The following is an 18844-nucleotide window of genomic DNA, read 5'->3' on the forward strand; positions in this document are numbered from 1 at the left end:
TCTGTGGAGGTGCCAGTTTGACCCCCGGCCCAGTGCAGCGGGTTAAGGAACCAGCTCAGATTCAGTCCCTGGCTAGGGAACTTCCATATGCCTCCAGGGATGGCCGGAAAAAAAAAAAAAAAAACCAAAGTTCTAGGGAAGGCTTGGGCCCTGGGTGGCTGCTGCTGCTGCTGCCCATGCCAGGAAAACTGAGCCGAAAAGGACACTGCCCCAGGGCATTTAGAGTCTTCAACTTGATTCCTCTTGGATCATCAAGACATGACTTAGCAAGACTCTCTACCTTTGCTACCTGCCAAATCACACTCCTAAGTTTACAAGGAGAGCAATCCTGAGAAACTGCCCTGCAGCAGTTTTCATAGGGATGGCATTATTTTCCAGTGGTTCTCATTCCTTGTAATCACTGTAGTTACTTTTTCATCTTTTTTTCCCCCTTTGGCCATGCCCATGGCATGCAGAAGTCCCTGGGCCAGGGATCAAACCCAAGCCACAGCAGGAACAACCCTGGATCCTTAACCCATTGAGCTACCAGGAAACTCCTACAATAACTTTTTAATGTCTGAATAGGGAAAAAATTTCTCAAAGACTTAGTGTGATTCCTTCTCTCAACTAAGTGCTTTGTTTTTTTGTTTTTTGGTTTTTTTTTTTTTTTTTGGTCTTTTTGTCTTTTTGTTGTTGTTGTTGCTATTTCTTGGGCCGCTCCTACGGCATATGGAGGTTCCCAGGCTAGGGGTCTAATTGGAGCTGTAGCCACCGGCCTATGCCAGAGCCACAGCAACGCGGGATCCGAGCTGCGTCTGTAACCTACACCACAGCTCATGGCAATGCCGGATCGTTAACCCACTGAGCAAGGGCAGGGACCGAACCCGCAACCTCATGGCTACTAGTCAGATTCGTTAACCACTGCGCCACGACGGGAACTCCCCTCAACTAAGTGCTTTGTGATCATTAAAATTAAATATCTCTGTAGCTCTGGATCTCACCCAGACTGAGATGGGCCAGGTAGGGAAACCTCTAGAGAGGCCTGCTCCATACTGGTCCAGAGAGCACAGCCCTGCAGGGGAGCCACCTCTGTTGGGAGGATGCTGAGACCAAGTTAGAAAGGAATGAACTTTAATCAGGTAAAACCACTAACAAGTGGTTAGAATTAAAATAACTGATACTATCTCTTGGGACATGTTCATCTCCTAGCAATTCTTATTGTCAAGTAATTGTGGAATGATCTTTATTTTGTCATAAGCATTACTGGTAAGATTGCAAAAGATGATTAAGGTCTGGGAAATGGTCTTTATAAAGCATAATTAAAGGGACCATGAGGCTTAACACGTGGTTAGAATGACACAGCTGCTATGAGAAGTTATGGATTTCTGAGAATCAGCTCCCTGGCTGATGGCTCCCATTTCACTGTCCGTGCGTTTTCACACCACCCTGCCTCCCCTAGCCATGTGACCTGTGGGCTTCCCTTTGTCATCCTTTGCCCAGGGTTCTGAGTGGGGCAGGGACAGCAAAGGGGTGCTCAGTCGTCACCTTCCACAGCTTGGAGATCCAGGGGTCCAGCCTAAACCATGAAGAACCAGTTCTCCTCTCTTTCTAGAAAAAGAAGGAGATTTAGCCACTGAGGTCCTGAAGATCTTGAATGCCAAACCTTGCTGGGGTTGGAAATTTCAAGGAGAGGGTCTTTGTCATCTTGGTCCATTTCTCAAGCATCTCTTGGCCAGGGCCTTCTTGGCACAAAGCAACCTCTCAGTGCAAAGCTACTAACATGAACACAACTGAGATTACTCTGGGAGGAGACAACAAAGTTGTTAAATGTATTTAAGAGCTCCCAACTATAGAAATGCATTGTGGAAGCAAGCCAGAAACTCTGAATTTCCCCACTTGAAAATCGTCGGCCACTTTCTCCCAACTGTGCTGGCAGATTTTATCCGAAGGCCTTCAGAGCTCTGAGGCCCCTTGGTCTCCCACTCACCGTCTGCTAAGATTGATCAAATAACTCCCATCGCATCTACCAGACACCTGGGGAAACATGCTCAGAACGTAGTCTGCCATGGCCAGTTTGGGGTGAAAGTGCAAAGGAGACAAACTTGTCTCTGCCACCTCTTCACTCCCAGCCTTCTCTCTCAGGAATCCTCTGCCATCTCCTGCTTCCCAAGCCCACCTTTCCAGTTCTGCCACAAAAAGTTAGTCTGTCCTACCATGTTCCTGAAGAGTCCTGCATCCATAAAGATGGAGGGAGGATTCTGGTACCAAAGTATTAAGTGATGGGCTAGTGGTGGTCCAAGGATTTGCCCTCCTGGACCTGGAGGCAGCATCAACTACAGCATTGCACACCTGCATACCACTTGCAGCTTACAAAATACCTTGATACCTGAACATTTTCTTATACTCTATATCTATTGCTCCTTTAGGAGGTAGAGGAAGACCTGTGATGACTCACCTTTTACAGATGGTCCTCTGCAGTTCAGGGCAGCCTGGTGATTGGCCCTATGTTTCAAGGTTAAGTGAGAGGCCAGGTGTTGAATGGAGCTCTGCTATCCATGGTTTGCATACATTTCGCTGCGTTGTTCTTTAAGGGACAGCCATCCAGGGAGGGAATTTCACCTGGGTAGAACAGCAGGGAGGTGTTCTTTTAGCGAGAAGAATCTTTAGTGTTTCTCACCTTGAAGTAGCCTGTATGCTACTTCAGGCGAGTTATACATGGAGATATACATGGAGTTTAACCACATGTGATTCAGAAAGTTCGGAATTTTAAGGCTCTGGTTTTTCCAACAAGGCCATGATATGGGATTTGAATAAAAGAAGGTAAGCAGTCATCACCTCCCGAGTTCCTTCATGTCTCCTGGTAAACACTGACTCTGTATAAAGCATCTGTCCAGGCATACATTTCAAGAACTAGAGTGAGTGTGCAGACAAAGCCATGACCGTGGTCTGAATGCAGATTTGCTGTGTGTTGCAGGGCTGGGGCAGGGTGTGCCCGTCGTGGGCCTCGTGGTGGAAGGGGGCCCGAACGTGGTTTCCATCGTCCTGGAGTATCTCCGAGAAGACCCTCCAGTCCCCGTGGTGGTCTGTGATGGCAGCGGCCGTGCCTCGGACATCCTATCCTTTGCACACAAGTACTCTGAAGAAGGAGGGTAGGATTTCTGACACGTTACAAGGGGTGGGGTTTTAACCGCCTTCTTGTTAGTCCCAGAGGAAATCACGATCCGTTTTGCCACTCCAAAAATGTAAAATAAGGACGATTTACTGGCTCTCCTCTCCTACTTTCGTGGGTCAGCAAGTGAGGGAGCTCTCAAGAGCCTGATGTTTCTTACAAATTCTTTCTTGGAGGGAATTCACTCTCTTCCAACTTCATTTTCCCTTATAAGGTTTTCAGCAAGCCTGGAATTTAGGACAAGTGTGAGTGCAGTTTTTGACTATGGTCCCTTTTTGTCTCCTGTCCCGGAATACCCTCCAATGGCGGAATTTCAAATCAACACCAGACAGGCATAGCGATGTCTGATTTATTCATGTTTGAATTTCACCCATATTGTTTCCTTCTCTTTCCCATGTCCTTTGAATAGGATCATCAATGACTCCCTCAAGGATCAGCTTCTAGTTACCATTCAGAAAACATTTAATTACAGCAAGACACAATCACATCAGCTGTTTGCGATTATCATGGAGTGCATGAAAAAGAAAGAACTCGTAAGTGTCTTGAGTTAATTTCTAAATCAGCTCCACAGAGAGAATTGTGTTTCCTTTCTAATTCTGCCCACGTGTGTAGGATGGAGTTGTTCCTAGTTTCGTTTGCCCTTTTTCCAAGAGGGAGTTTACAGATTCTGACCCCAGTGGCAGTTCCGTACATGTGAGGGAAGCAGACTAAGCACAGACGAGCTATTTGGAAGAGGGACCCAGTGCTTTCAGCTCCTGTAAGCGTTAGGGGACACCCAGCCACATCCCACCAATTCTGAAACTCAATATCAATTAGATTTAAAGCATCAATGAATGATGTATACCCGCTTTTAGGTGTGCTTACAAAAGTCCACCAAATACACTCATTTCTCACTTTTTGCCTCCTTAATTATGCTTACAAGACATGGGCACTATTGTACACATAAGACAAACTCTTTGAAATTCTAAGTGGACAAGTTTCCTCCAAAGATATTGACCTGAGTAGAGATGATTTTATCATCTGCAGTAGAGGTCAGATATTGGAGTGGACATCCTGCCTGGGCTCCCTCAGCTCTCAATGGGGGTAAATAATTAAATAAGATCCAGGCAAGGATTCAAAATCAGGAAGAGCAGTGTAATCCTTTCTGGATGGAAATCAAAAGCGCCTGGTGTAAAATCATTTCACTCTCAAGGATGGTCACAGCATTATCAGCCTCTGTGGTCCTTTTTTAACCCCCCCCCCCCCCGCCGCCCCTTGTTTTCCATTTTGCTTTACTCAGTCTTTCCACGATTAACGTTTTCAGGTCACTGTGTTTAGAATGGGTTCCGAAGGTCAGCAAGACATCGAGATGGCAATTTTAACCGCCCTGTTGAAAGGTAAGCTCTCAGGAAACGACCTCCCTGGAGCTCTGCTTATAGCAGGAACATCCCTCCTGCTCTGCTCCTGCCAGGAACTGTGTCTATTGGGGATGGAACCCCGAGCCAGCCAGGGCGCCTAGAGGTATCTTGGTATAAAGCCCTGGTAAAATGATGAGGCTTAAAATGGGTTTCTTGGGAGGGAGACTTTTGGGGGGTGGGGTGAGGATGGGGGCGGGCAATATACTGTGATAGGCTGAAGTCAAAAACCAGTTACCATTTGTAACTAGTTCATAGAGGTTTGAATTCCTAGAGGGTAATTGTGAAACAGTTTTTCACATGTGATCCCTGCATCCCAATTTCCCCGGCCCACTCCTAATGACAGGTTGCCACCTGGCTGATCATGGGGTCACCTCTGTGCTCCACTATGAAGGGTAGGGGGCAGAAGGAGAGGGGAGCAGATGTCATGTGGGTTGGCTGCCTGGAAGTGCTGAGCTGGTCCTCCTGCAGTGGAGGCTGGCGCCCCTGGGCTATGCTCCCCTTCACCTGGGGCCTGAAGGAGCAGTGCTCCTAGGCCTGGCCTGGCAAAGGTCTGGGCGGTCCCAGGGCTCCTGCCCTCATGTGGAGGAGCGTCCTAGAGTCACTGGCTTCCTCCTCTGTCTATGTTGAGCTGGCAAGAAAAGAAGTTGCCTCCACTCTCCTTCCGAGCAGCTCTTTGAGGATACGGAGTCCCCAGTTTGGGGGCCTGAATGATCCCCCAGGGACAGCAGTGCTTAGTCCCAGGCCCATTATGAGCCTGGCCTGGGGAAGCCCAAGCTCCCTTCCCAGCCCCTGCCACCCCCAAGGTCCAGACAGGGAGTGAGAAATGCCCCATTTCTTGCCTTCCAGGAACAAACGCATCAGCCCCAGACCAGCTGAGCTTGGCTCTGGCTTGGAACCGTGTAGACATAGCTCGAAGCCAGATCTTTGTCTTTGGACCCCGCTGGCCGGTGAAACTTAGTGTTTTTCAATTCATACCATTTATCATGACTTTGTACAGATGATATATGTTCCCCCTTGTGTCATGGATCTCAGGAAGTTATCTGGGGTTTCTGATGAGCCAGTGTAGAATTATCAGGTTTATTAGGAGATGCTGCTATTTAATTTCAAAGAACTAGCAAGTAAGAGCTACTGGTACTAACAGATTCAAACCAGGGCTCTTAAATAAGTGATCACTAAATATTTTATCATTCCTGGTGAACATGGGTTTTTACCCTTTGAAAGAAAAACTAGAAAGAAATAAGCTCTTTAAAATGAAAGACTAAGATTGCATTGACAGCATTGATTTTTCAAATTATGTTCCATGAAACCCCAGAGGCCTTAGTAGCTCTGTGTGTGTGTGACCTTTGTGTGTGGTCTTTGGTATATGGTGCGTGATGGTATATTGTGTGTGCGTATCTGCATAGCATGTGTATAGTGTGTGTAATGTGTGTGGGGGGGTGTGGTGTGTGATTATGCCAGAGTTTAGCGTGCATGCATGTGTGTGTGTGTGGTGTAAGTCTGTGAGATCTGTGTGTGGCACAATGGGTGTGGTATGGGAGTGTGTGTATGCAGAATGGCCATGTGTGAGGCATGTGTAAGGCTAAGCAGCTCCTAGCCTCCCCCTCCTTCAATCAAAGCAGTTTCTTTGATGGGTTTTGTAGACTGGGACTCAGAAAATTTTTATTCGCAAAAAGGGCTCAGCTGCTTTAAAAGGGCTTTGAAATACCTAGAGGGATCATGCCAACGTTAAAAACCGTATTTCTCAAAACAAGCCTGGCATAGCCCTGCAAAATGCATTTCATTTTTCACTATCCTTTCTCTGATTAGTGTGAAGAGTTTATGGACTCCAAGGAGTGTGTTCAAGGAGTAAGATACAGGGTCAAGGGGGAGGCTTGCATGTGTTGAATTATACAAATTAAGAAGAACAATATACCTTAAATATTTTAATTTCCTTTTGAATGTCCTTGTTTTTCCAGTGTTGGTAAAGGACTTCCGAACGAAATTAATTGCTCCATGGGTAGTTGTGAGGCAGACTCTGCTGTGGCAGAGAATCTAGGAGAGTCCATGCAGGATTGCAAGGGAAGACTCTGTCATGAGAGACCGTCTTCTCAAGAAGAGGGGTCCCAGCCCTTGTTTGGTTTTTTCTTTTCGAGGCTAGCTTTCTGCAGCTATACAGAGAGAGCCAGGCTTTCAGGATTACAGAAAGGACCTGACCCAGGGAACATGCCACACACGCAGGCCTTGCCTGGGGAAGTGATGGCCTGCGTCTACCTTCTTGTTACAAAAGCAATAAGTAATTTATAGACAGTATAGAAAATACAGACAAGCAAAGGGAAGGAGACAAACACTCATGACCATATCACTGTAGAAAAACTTGGCACAATCATATGAGTTATAATTTTATTTTTCAGTCTTCTTTTGAAATTGAAGTATATTCAACTTGCAAAGTTGTGTTGGTTTCAGGTGTACAGCCAAGTGATTCAGTTATGCACATATTTTCTTTTCATCCTCTTTTCCATTATGGTTTATCACAGGATATTGAATTAATTTCCTGCACTATACAGTAGGACCTCGTTGTTTCTCCATCCTGCATATAAAAGTTTGCATGTGCTAATCCCAAACTCCCAGTCCTTCCCCCCCACCACCCCTCCCCTCGGCAACCACAGTCTGTCCTCTATGTCTGCGCATCTGTTTCTGTTTTGTAGATAAGTTCATTTGTGTCATGTTTTAGATTCCACGTATAAGTGATGTCATATCTTTTCACTCTCATGCTGGCACTAAATATTCTGTAACACCTTTTTCTTACTACTTAGTGTTCTTTGCTTTCCATTATCCAGTTAACATGTAAATATAGTTTGAAAAGCACATAGAAAAGCATAGCATGCAATGAAAAGCAGAGCCCTCATGCCCTGCTTCCCAAAGTCACCTATCCCTGAGTTGTGGTTTCCTAGCAGTGGCCTCCATGCGTTGACCTAACACATTCTATCACTTTCTCAATTAATCACGTGTAGATGTGTCCTTCAATTCTTCACTCAGAAAGAGAAGGAAGTCCCGGATATGATAACTGTCTGTTTATTTCTTTCATTGGTTATCCTGATGGCTTTGAACCATCTACTCGCTTCATCAGTGGTAGACTCCCATGTATAAAACGAGATTAGTAGCACTTTGCTCCAGCTTCCTTTCCACACACAGTGAAGTTCCCAATTCAGTCAGCCTCACCTTTCACATGATGGAGATGGTTAACAGTCACACGTTGTTCTGTAATCCTCATTCAGGTCTGTTTACATCCCATTGTTTAATCATCATGTTTTCATAGAAATCTTTTTAATTTTTATTTTTTACCAGTTGATGGATATTTGCTTCCAGTTCTTGACTGAGAACAAGTGAACAATAAATAATGTTTCTGTGAACATTTATGTGCCAGTCCTATGTAGACATACGTAGCCATTTCTTTTCAGATACCTAGGAGTGGAATTACTCTGTAGAATGGAAAATGTATGCTTATCTTTTTAAGAAACTACTTGTCTGTTTTTCCAAGGTGGGTGTAGCATTTAACATTCCCACCTGCGATGTAGGAGAATGTCTCCTTGTCCTTGGCAACATTTGGTATTGACAGATTTTTTTTTTTCATTTTATGGGCTCCACACATCATATGGAAGTTCCTGGGTCAGGGACTGAATCTGTTGGCACTGTGACCTACACCACAACTGTGGCAATGCCAGATGCTTTAATCCATTGTGCCGAGCATCAAACCTGAACCTCTGCAGCAACCTGAGCTGCTGCAGTCAGATTCTTAACCCACTGCACCATGGAAGAAGCGCCCAGACAGATTTTTTTTTTTTAATTTTAGCTATTCTAGTGATATGTAGTATTATCTCATTATGGTTTTTTTTAAAAAAATTAATTAATTAAGATATATTTTTTATTCTCAATAAAGTAGGGACAGACTTCAAACAAATTCCTAATGTAATTCTCATTAAAAATATGTACATTTTAAAAAATTGAAGTATAGTTGATTTACAATGTTGCATTAGTTTCAGATGTATAGCAAAGCACTTCATATACATATAAATATATAAATATATATATTCTTTTTCAGATTATTTTCCCTTAAATGTTATTATAAGATATTAAATATAGTTGTGCTGTACAGTAGGTCATCACTTATATTTTATTTTTTAATTGAGATATAATTAACATATTACATATAAGTTTCAGGTATACAATATAATGATTCGGTATTTGTGTATATTATGAAATGATCACCACAAGTCTTGTGAACATTCATCACCACACACACTTAGAGTTTTTTCTTTTTTTTTTTTTTTTTTTGCCTTTTAGGGCTACACCCACAGCGTATGGAAGTTCCCAGACTAGGGGTCAAATCAGAGCTACAGCTGCCGGCCTACACCACAGCCACAGCAATTCGGGATCCAAGCTGCATCTGCGACCTATACCACAGCTCAAGGCAACGCCAGATCCTTAATCCACTGAGCAAGGACAGGGATCAAACCTGCATCCTCATGGATACTAGTCAGATTCATTAACCCCTGAGCCATGATGGGAACTCCAGAATTTTTTTTCTTGTAATGAGAACTTTTAAGATCTACTCTCTTAGCAACTTTCAAATACACAATACAGTATTATTAGCTATAGTCACTATGCTGTGCATTTCATCCTTATGATGCTTATTTTATAACTGGAAGTTTATATCTTTTGACCATCTTCATCCATTTCACCTACTGCCATCCCCCAAACTAGGTGTTTACACTGACTCTAAAAGTGGAGAAACCAGCAGATTTTACTGTATGTACAGATTGTTCCCTGCTGGACCTAGTTATAACCCTTATTATGACTGAACCCATAATAAGGAAGGCCCTGGCTTAGTCCCCTGGGTCACACAAAGGAAAATACAAGTATCAAGGTTCTTACAGTCCATCAGTTGTTTAAAATTATATGACCTTTTAGTTTCCTATGCATTTGGACTATGACCTATTTAAATAGATAGATATTCGCTTTTCCTTGCATTTCTAATTGATTCTTTTTTCTTCTCAGCATATGCCTTATGCCATTAAGACTATCTAGTCTCCTAATTATTACTGTCCATTGAGTGGAATTCCCCTTCTTCCTGTAGAGTTTTCAAAACCTCTTGTTTTTCTGCTTGCTCTCAAAATGTACTGCCCAGCTGTCCACATCAGACACCCCTGCACTGTTCTCTATGACAGGTTCATTGCTTCCTCCATTCCGGGTCCTCCTCTCTCTAAGAGCTCTTCTTCAATTGGCTGAAGTATATCTTTAAGTAATTTTTTCATAAAAGTGGGTGGGAAGATAACCATTTTTTGTCTTTCTTATTTCATTTAATTTTATTTTTTAAAACTATAGTTGATTTACAATATTGTATCAATTTCTGCTGTACAGCAAAGTGACCCAGTTTTTTATATATGTATATGTGTGTGTCTGTGTATATTCATATATATGTGTATGTATACATATATACACATTCTTTTTCTCTCCCCCATTATGTTCTATCCAATGAGAGTGGATATCATTCCTTGTGCTACACAGTAGGACTTCATTGCCCATCCTTTGGAAAGATAATAGTTTGCATCTACTAACCCCAAAGTCCCAGTCCATCCTACTCCCTCCTCCTCATCCTTGGCAACCACAAGTCTGTTCTCTATCATTCTTTGTCTTTATATGTCTGGAAAAACTCATATTGCCATGTGATTTGCCTCCAACCAAGGATGAAATACATCTTCCCCCAGATGTATTTTGAGGTTTGCTCTTTTCTGCGGTGTTTATAAATTTCGCAAGGACACATCTTCTCCTTCAAACAAATGAAAGTGAAATGTGCAGAGAATACAAACGCAAGGACTTATCAATCACTGTTCATGTGGCCATTCATTCTGCTTGGCTGTCAAAAGCCCCTTTATGCTAAAGACCCCGGTCTTTACTCAGCTCTGTACTATTTTCTTCTTTGGCTTCTTTGAGTATTTCAACATTCGTCTTCTCTCTCTTCCCATGGAATTTCTATTAGTTAAGCAAATGTTGATTCCCCCGGGTTCATCCTCCATTTTCTCCTTTCTATTGCCCTGTCATTTTGCAGGATGTTTTTGGACATCCCAACTTTTTCCTTAGCTTTTTTTTAAATTGTTTTTTAAATTTTAGGTAATCATATGTTTTATAGCTAAGAAAGCTTTCCTCTTTCCTGATGGTCTCATTTTCATGTCAGCCCATTTTCATCTCATGAATATAGTATCCAAGGGTAAAAAAAAAAAAAAAAAAAAATCAGACTTTTTGAAGTCCTCTTCTGTTTCCTGGATTATCTCTACTTTTTCCCTGGTTGGCTGTTCATTTTGTCCTTTTCTGTAGTAGATCCTTGTTTGCCCATCCCCATTTTAGAATGAGGAACAAGACTAAGTATAAGAAGCCCATTTTCCCGGTAAGTTTTTCTCTTTCCTGAGAAGACTGACCAAAAATTCCCCACTAGGAGGGGTTGTGTCCGCTGAACAGCTTGGCTTTGCCCTGAGCAGACTGGAGCAGGCTGGAGCTACTGTGCTGGACCTTTCTATGCAGACCCTCCAGATTCTTCAGCAGACATTCTTCTTGGTTTCGCCTGGGGGTGAAGCCCAAGAACGCAGCTGCTCTGCACCCCCCCCCCACACTCCCCTACCCTCCACACTGGGGAGGTGGTATAGGCATAGGAGAGGGAGTGGGTGTCTCCGGCTCTGTAGACAATCCTTTATTAATCATCATGCTTTCTACCCACCATTAACTCTCATTCTTTGGAAATCTAGTCCCACCTCCACTGGTCCCCCCACATTACCCATTCTGGGCTTCAGCTCACTCTCCACAGTTTTAACTGCCCAACAGTATTTCCAGAAATGTGTTAATAGCTCTGGGTTGCCTCTTCTCCCTGAAATGGATTTTTCTTTTCCATAGTCCTCTACTCTCACTTCCATGGGGCAGGGGGGAAAGCAGGAACACATGATCAAGACCACAACCTGGAGCCAAAAGGTTTTCTTTGTCTTCCCACAATCAGGTATATGGTCTGCAAAGTTTTCCATTAATAGTTGAAGTGCTCCATCAACTATATGCCTATGGCCCTGTAGTCCGTCTAGAATTCTGGATATAATAGAGTCTGTGGTAGGAAGGGCTTGGGAATTACTGTATGATAAGGAGTTACTGTTGTGGCTCAGTGGGTTAAGGACCTGATGGCACCAGGGAAGACCTTGCTGAAAAAGTGGTGTTTATACTGACACCTGACGAGTGAATAAATGCTGACCAGGGACAAGAAGGAGAAGCACCTTCCATGGAGAGAGAGGAACATAAGAGGGGCTGAGGCAAGAAAGAACTGGATATTTTCAACTTACTGACTGAAGAGAGCGGAGAGGCTAGTATGGCTAGAAGGCAGAGTGAGAAGAGGGTAACTGGGGGGAGGCTGCAAGCTAATCAGGAGATGCACACTTCAGAACACTGCAGGCCAACCCTGGACAGAAAGAACTTGGGGATCCACTTGCGGACTTTCTTTTTTTAAACAACAATAAACATGTACTATCTCACCCAGAGTCTGTGGGTCAGGAATTTGGGAATGGCTTGCTGGGTATTTCATACTCAGAGGCTATAGCCCAGCTGTAGGCTTAGGGCTACCATCATTTGATGGCTTGACTGGGGCTGGAGGATCCAATTCAGGATGGCTCACTAAACTGAGGGCAAGTTGATTCTGGCTGTTGGCTGAGGGTCTCAGTTCCTTCCCATGTGGCCGCTCCATCAGGCTGCTTGATGTGGCCTTCACAATGAGGTGGCTGGCAATTTTTGCTTTTCCTTCTGGTCTCTTCCATTTGTTTTTTTCCCAACTGCTGTATAATCTTGTTGCTTTTTTCCCAATTTTTTATTGTGGTAAAAGATATTTAAGTAAAAGAGTACAGCTCAGTGGGATTAAATAATTGACATTGCTCTGCCACTATCACCACCATCCATCCACAGACCACTTTCTGTCTTGCAAGACTGAAACTCAGCACCCATTAAACAATAACCCTCCCACTTCTTCCTTCCCCAGCCCTTGGCACCTCCATTCTCTTTTTGTCTCTATGAATTTCACTGGTCTATATACCTCATACAGGTGGAATCATACAATATTTATCCTTTTTGTGACTGGCTTACTTCACTGAGCATAATGTTCTCCAGGTTCATCCATGTTATAGCAGGTGTTAGAATTTCCTTCTTTTTTTAAGGCTTGATTATATTCCATTATATGCAGAGATCCATTCAGTCATTGATGGGCAGCTGGTTGCTTCTACCTTTTATCCATTTTGAGTAATGCTGCTATGATGATGGGTATACAAATGTTTCTTTAAGACCCTGTTTTAAATTCTTTGGGGCATATACCCAGAACTAGAATTGTTGGATCATAGGATAATTCTATTTTTAATTTTTTGAGGAGCTGCTAAATTTTTCCACAGCAGCTGAGCCATTTTACATTCCCTCTAACAATTGTACAAGGGTTCCAATCTCTCCACATTCCAGCAAAACCTCATTGTTTTTAATAGGGTCATCCTAATGAGTGTGCGGTTATATCTTATTGTGGATTTGATTTCCATTTGCCTAATGATTAGTATTTGAAGCATCTTTTCATGCGCTTGTTGGCCACTTATATACCTTTCTTCAAGAAATGCCTGTTGAAGTCATTTGCTCATCTTTAAATCAGGCTGGTTGTTTTTTGGCTGTTGCGTGTTACAAGTCCTATAAATTCTGTATTTTAGTCTCTCATCAAGCATATAATTTGCAAATATTTTTACCATTTGGTAGGTTGCCTTTACTCTGTTTATAGTGTCTTTTGACAAACAAAAATTTTTGATTTTGATGAATTACCATTAGTCTATTTTTCTTTTGTTGTCTGTGCTTTGAGTGTCATATCCAATAAATCACTGCCAAATGTAATGCATGAAGCTTTTGCCCTATGTTTTCCTCCAAGGGTTTTATAATTTTAGCTTTTACATCTAGATCTTTGATCCATTTTGAGTTAAGCTTTGGAGGTGATATTAGATAAGGGTTCAACTTCATTCTTTCACACATGGATATCCTATTTTCAACACACCACAGCTGAACACTGTGTCCTTTTTTGCACAAAGGACCATAATGGTCCATTTGTATGAAGAGTCAGCCAGGACACTATTTCATCCACTTCTCTGTGTGGACCAGGAACCACACAAACATGGACGCTGCCTTCCGTGCAATCTCTGTCCCATCCTACTGAAGGATATTAAGCAAGAGTTGCATGATTCCAATTACAGCTTAAAGATCACTCTAGACCTAATGCATTATTTAGAAGATGCATTAAGTGTGTGCAATGGCAGTTGGGAGGAGTCCTGTTATTGAGGTAATTCAGGTGAGAGACGCCCCCTTGGGCAAAGGCCGAGAAGTCAAGAATTAGGATTCAGCAATGTTTAGCATTAATCATGACTGCACTTAGAATGGAAGAGGGGCATTCCCATCGTGGCACAGTGGAAACAAATCCGACTAGGAACCATGAGGTTGCGGGTTCGATCCCTGGCCCTGCTCAGTGGGTTAAGGATCCAGCGTTACTGTGAACTGTGGTGTAGGTCGCAGACGTGGCTCGGACCCAGAGTTGCTGTGGCTCTGGTGTAGGCCAGTGGCTACAGTTCCAATTAGACCGCTATCCTGGGAACCTCCATAAGCTGCTTGTATGGCCCTAAAAAGGACAACAAGACCAAAAAAAAAAAAAATGGAGAAGGCATGTGGGGGGAGCCAGGTGTCAGCCATCTCCCCAGTTTTCTGGCTTACCACTTCCCTGAAATCAAGCACCAGAAGAGGAGTAGGTTGGGGGAAGATCCAAGTGTGGATTTGGACATCTCAAGCTGAGGGAGCCTTTGAGACATGCACGTGGAGGTGCTAAGGAGGCAGCAGGAACTTTGAGGAGAAAGGGGGACCAAAGGCAGGAAGGAGAGGTCACATGCAAATAAATGGGGGCTGGCAGTGTGAGCCTAGATGAGGCTGCTGAGGGAGAGGAGGGTGGAAGGAAGAAGACCAAGGACTGAGCCCTGAGGAGCCTGGACATTCACACTTGCACTGAGAAGCCATGGTTGGATGGGAAACCTGGAGTTTCAATGCCGAAGACACCAAGAAGAGGATTGAGGGGGAGCTATCATAGTCAGACAGGTTGGCCTGGGAAACACCCAGAAGGTGGCACCAGCAGGGCCTCAAGTACCACACTTGGAGCCCTGGACAACAGCAGAGCATGTGGGGAACAGGGAAGGGGTGGAGGGGAGAGATACTCTGAGTGCGGACCAGTTTGGCTGGAGGAGAGGGTAAGTCTGGCAAGATAGGACAGCAGCTGGGGGTTCGAGGTCATTTCATATCTCAGGGTCTGCACCAGCACCACATTTCCCCTGATCCCCAAGAGACCAGGTCCTTCTGAGTACAGCACCATCTCGCCTTGACCATCCAGCTGTCACCATGCTGGGTGCCCCCAGGAGACCTCTACCCACCATCTACATACCATGGTTTTCTCCTGTCTCCATGGGAAGCTGCAGGCACTTCTCTTTTGTGCCTTTGAACTTACCTCCCAGCATCCTTTCCTTTGGGTAAAAACACACTTCAATGAAAATGACAGCCACTTTAAGTACACGAATGCACTTGGTCAAGCACATAAGTAAGAGTAGGTCACGAGATCAGCACCTTCGTCAGACACCTGGCCTGTAACAGCTGAGTGTGGTGTGCATATGAGTGCTCATGGATTTACAAATACATATGCCTCTGTGTGCCTGCATGCATGTCTGTGCATGTATACTCATGTTTGCACGAGTGTGTGTGCACGTGTAACCCTGTGTGTGAGTGCCTGTGCATGAGCCTGCAGAAGGGAGGGAAGGTCCATGCGCTTATTCTGGGACATGGGGTGGCTTTAATTCCTTTCCTAACTCCAATTGCTGTGGACTGCAGCCCTTGGGAAGTCTGGCCCCCCCGACAGATAGCAAGGCCATGGAGAAGGAGAAGAAGCCTCCCACAGCGACCACCAAAGGGGGCAGAGGAAAAGGCAAAGGCAAGAAGAAAGGGAAGGTGAAGGAGGAGGCGGAGGAAGAAACTGACCCCCGAAAGCTGGAGCTGCTGAACTGGGTATGTGGGACATCTCCACTTCCTTCATGGGCGCTTGAGGACCTTGGAGCCCATTCTCCTTCTTCAGGGAAAGAAGCCATTCGTACTGCCTTTGCTATGGCCCCATGCAGGGCCCCGAGCCCATGAGGCAGTGGGCAAGCTGATGGGATAGTGTCAGTATTTCAAGTGGCTGTCAGGGTGTCACAAACAGCAAACATTCCTGCTGTGGAAGAGAATGAAGTCACTCAGAAGGGAGGCCCAGGCCACCTTGCCCAACAGTGGCTCTCTCTGCCTGGCAGACACACAGATGCTTGCTTCGTGGTAAAATGGGAAACGAACCAAGCGTTACTGAATAAATGCAGTTTGAGAACAAAAGGCAGAGCCTGTGATTGGGGTGTGGGGGTAACTGTAGTCCGCTGGGCTGGAGGCTGGGCCACTCATCACCCCTGGTTCCCGCCTGGCTGCTGTCAGGACACAGCAGGACAGGGCGCTGGGCCTGTACACTGACGTGACTGGCATCATTACAGTCCTCACCCTGGTAGCACGCGGTGTGCCCACGGGAATTCTCAATCAAGGAAATAATCTCTCTCATGCAAAATGTCACATTACACTGAGTGTGGTCATTTCCACCATTGTTAAAGGGCAGAGACATAAATGATAATTAATAGTATATAAGATGTTATAATCTACCACCTCCAAAAAAAAAAAAATTGGAGATGGGAGTTTGGAGATTCACGTACTGATTGCAATTTTATTTTGAAAAGAAGGCTACAACTTACATGGTTTTTCTTTCTCATGTTCATGTTACAATTCTTTTTTTTTATTTTTCTTTTTTTTTTTTTTTTTTTTTTTTTTTTTTTTTTTTTTTTTGCTGTATCCATGACATATGGAGGTTCCTGGGTTAGAGATCAAACCTATAATCTGAGCCATAGCAGTGACAATGCAAGGCCACCAGAAAACTCCCAATCAACTCTATTTTGAGTAATAGTAATAAAAAAAAAACCTGGACACTGGAGAGCAATACCAATTTGGCTGTCATTTTGAATCCTTTTCACTTTGAAATCTTTCAAATTTTTTTTTTAATAATTGCATCAGATTTATTTCTGGTTTCTTTTTCTTTTTTCTTTTTTTTGGTTGATTTACAATGTTCTGTCAATTTCTGCCCTACAGCAAAGTGACCCAGTCGAATATATACATACACATTCTTTTTCTCACATTATCCTCCATAATGTTCCATCACAAGTGACTAGGAAATCTTTCAAACTTTGATGGTTGGATAGGACACATAGGGACAAATGGAAAAGGAAGAAGAGGGGCAATGGGGCATGGTTACTCACAACAAAGGGCAAAGAGAGCCTCCTTCAGGATGCTCTATGTCAGGCGTGGGAAGATGCCTTCCAAGAGCTCCCAGAATCCCCCTGCCCAGTACTCATGCCACTGTGCTGGGCTCGCACAGGTGAATGCTCTGGAACAGGCCATGCTGGATGCACTGGTCTTAGACCGTGTGGACTTTGTGAAACTCCTAATTGAAAATGGAGTCAACATGCAACATTTTCTCACCATCCCAAGGCTGGAAGAGCTTTATAACACGGTGAGTATTCCAGAAGCGGGGAGTGGGTGGAGTGGAGCTAGCCTTCAGTATATGCTTACCAAGTGTGCATGTGATGCAGAAATGCACTCAGAAGAGCATCCCCATCAGAACACAGGCTTCAGCTGCAGCGCCTTTGTTTCACAGGTGACTGCTCTCATCTGCCACGCGCCTGGTGGAGGGTCCCAGCCTCACAACCTCTGCCAGGCTACCAGCCATCCCATCTGTAGTATTAACTCAGCTATCGGGGGGGTGGTCCACAAGGGGCTAGCTTATATAAAGAAAGAGTCCAGTTCCCCGAGTCATTAGAGGAGTGAAAATTTCCCAGGGTGGGCTTCCTTTGTTCCTGGGGACTCCCACTTTTTAGGAGACTTCAGTGAAAAATGTAAAACTGAGTCTGCACAGCAAGGAGCTCCTGCCATTAAAATGGAAGTGTTTAGATGAAATCCTCCTGGCCTGTATTATTATTGCAATATGAATCTTGAGAATTTACTTTTCCTTCCCCATTCTTCTTCTTTTTTTTTTTTTTTTTTTTTTAGGGCCACACCCACGGCATGTGGAGGTTCCCAGGCTAGGCGTCTAATCCGAGCTACAGCTGCCAAGCCTACACCACAGCCACAGCAACACCAGATCCGAGCTGTGTCTGTGACCTACACCACAGCTCACAGAAATGCCGGATCCTTACGAACCCACAACCTCAAGTTTCCTAGTCAGATTTGTTTCCACTGTGCCACGACTGGAACTCCTCCTTCCCCATTCTAATATTTTAAGTAGCCAAAGTGGTCCTGGGCGGTTGCTTGCTAAAACTTGGTGAACTTTTAAGACAATATTGTACCTCATAAGATGCTCTTTAAAATAATTCAAGGAGTTCCCTGGTGGCTCAGTGGGTTAAGGATCTGGCATTATCACTGCCATGGCACTGGTTACTACAGTGGCAAAGGTTCAACCTCTGGCTCAAGAACTTCTGCATGCCGTGGGTGCGGCCAAAAATAAATAAGTAAATACTATAATATCATTAGATAAAAACATATTTTAGAACATATTTAGGGATACTTCCTACCCATGACTAGTCCTGTCTCATAATAGAAACAGGCTGACAGTGGGTTACCTCCCAACTCTCACAATTCATTAATTTTACAAAGAGTTGAATTTTGCTCCAAGAGTTGAAGAGAAAAACATATTCACTATAGCTGAATGCTTCTCTTTCAGAGACTGGGTCCACCAAACACACTTCATTTACTGGTGAGAGATGTCAAAAAGGTCAGTCTTGGTTTTACAGTCCTTTACCTATGGACATCTTTATTTTTTAATTTTTTATTATAGTTGATTTATAATGTTCTATCAATTTCTGCTGTACAGTGAAATGACCCAGTTTTATATCTTTTTCTCATATTATCTACTATGTTCTATAACAAGTGATTGGATATAGTCTCCTGTGCTATACAGCAGGATCTCATTGTTTATCCACTCCGAATGCAATACTTTGTATCTGCTAACCCCAAACTGGACATCTTTCAATAAGATACTTTTTAAAGCAATTTTTAAATGTCCAAATGTGTTGTCCCCTTAGAGGCATTAAAAAATCATGAATTCCTTTCTCCGTAAAGAGTTTACTTTAAA

The 18844-nt window shown here is 43.8% G+C and overlaps 1 protein-coding gene across 1 annotated transcript in view; it reads left to right on the top strand.

The window, feature by feature from the left end:
- Positions 1-18844, top strand: part of TRPM1 (transient receptor potential cation channel subfamily M member 1) — a 138674-nt gene that overhangs the window by 67164 nt on the left and 52666 nt on the right. The window contains exons 12-18 of the mRNA XM_021084963.1: positions 2954-3128; positions 3558-3681; positions 4452-4524; positions 5392-5492; positions 15484-15657; positions 17093-17227; positions 18434-18484. Of these exons, the coding sequence (XP_020940622.1) occupies positions 2954-3128; positions 3558-3681; positions 4452-4524; positions 5392-5492; positions 15484-15657; positions 17093-17227; positions 18434-18484 (833 nt within the window). The remainder of the gene's footprint in view (positions 1-2953; positions 3129-3557; positions 3682-4451; positions 4525-5391; positions 5493-15483; positions 15658-17092; positions 17228-18433; positions 18485-18844) is intronic.

Source organism: Sus scrofa, chromosome 1, assembly GCF_000003025.6.
Source record: "Sus scrofa isolate TJ Tabasco breed Duroc chromosome 1, Sscrofa11.1, whole genome shotgun sequence".
Lineage (NCBI taxonomy): Eukaryota > Metazoa > Chordata > Mammalia > Artiodactyla > Suidae > Sus > Sus scrofa.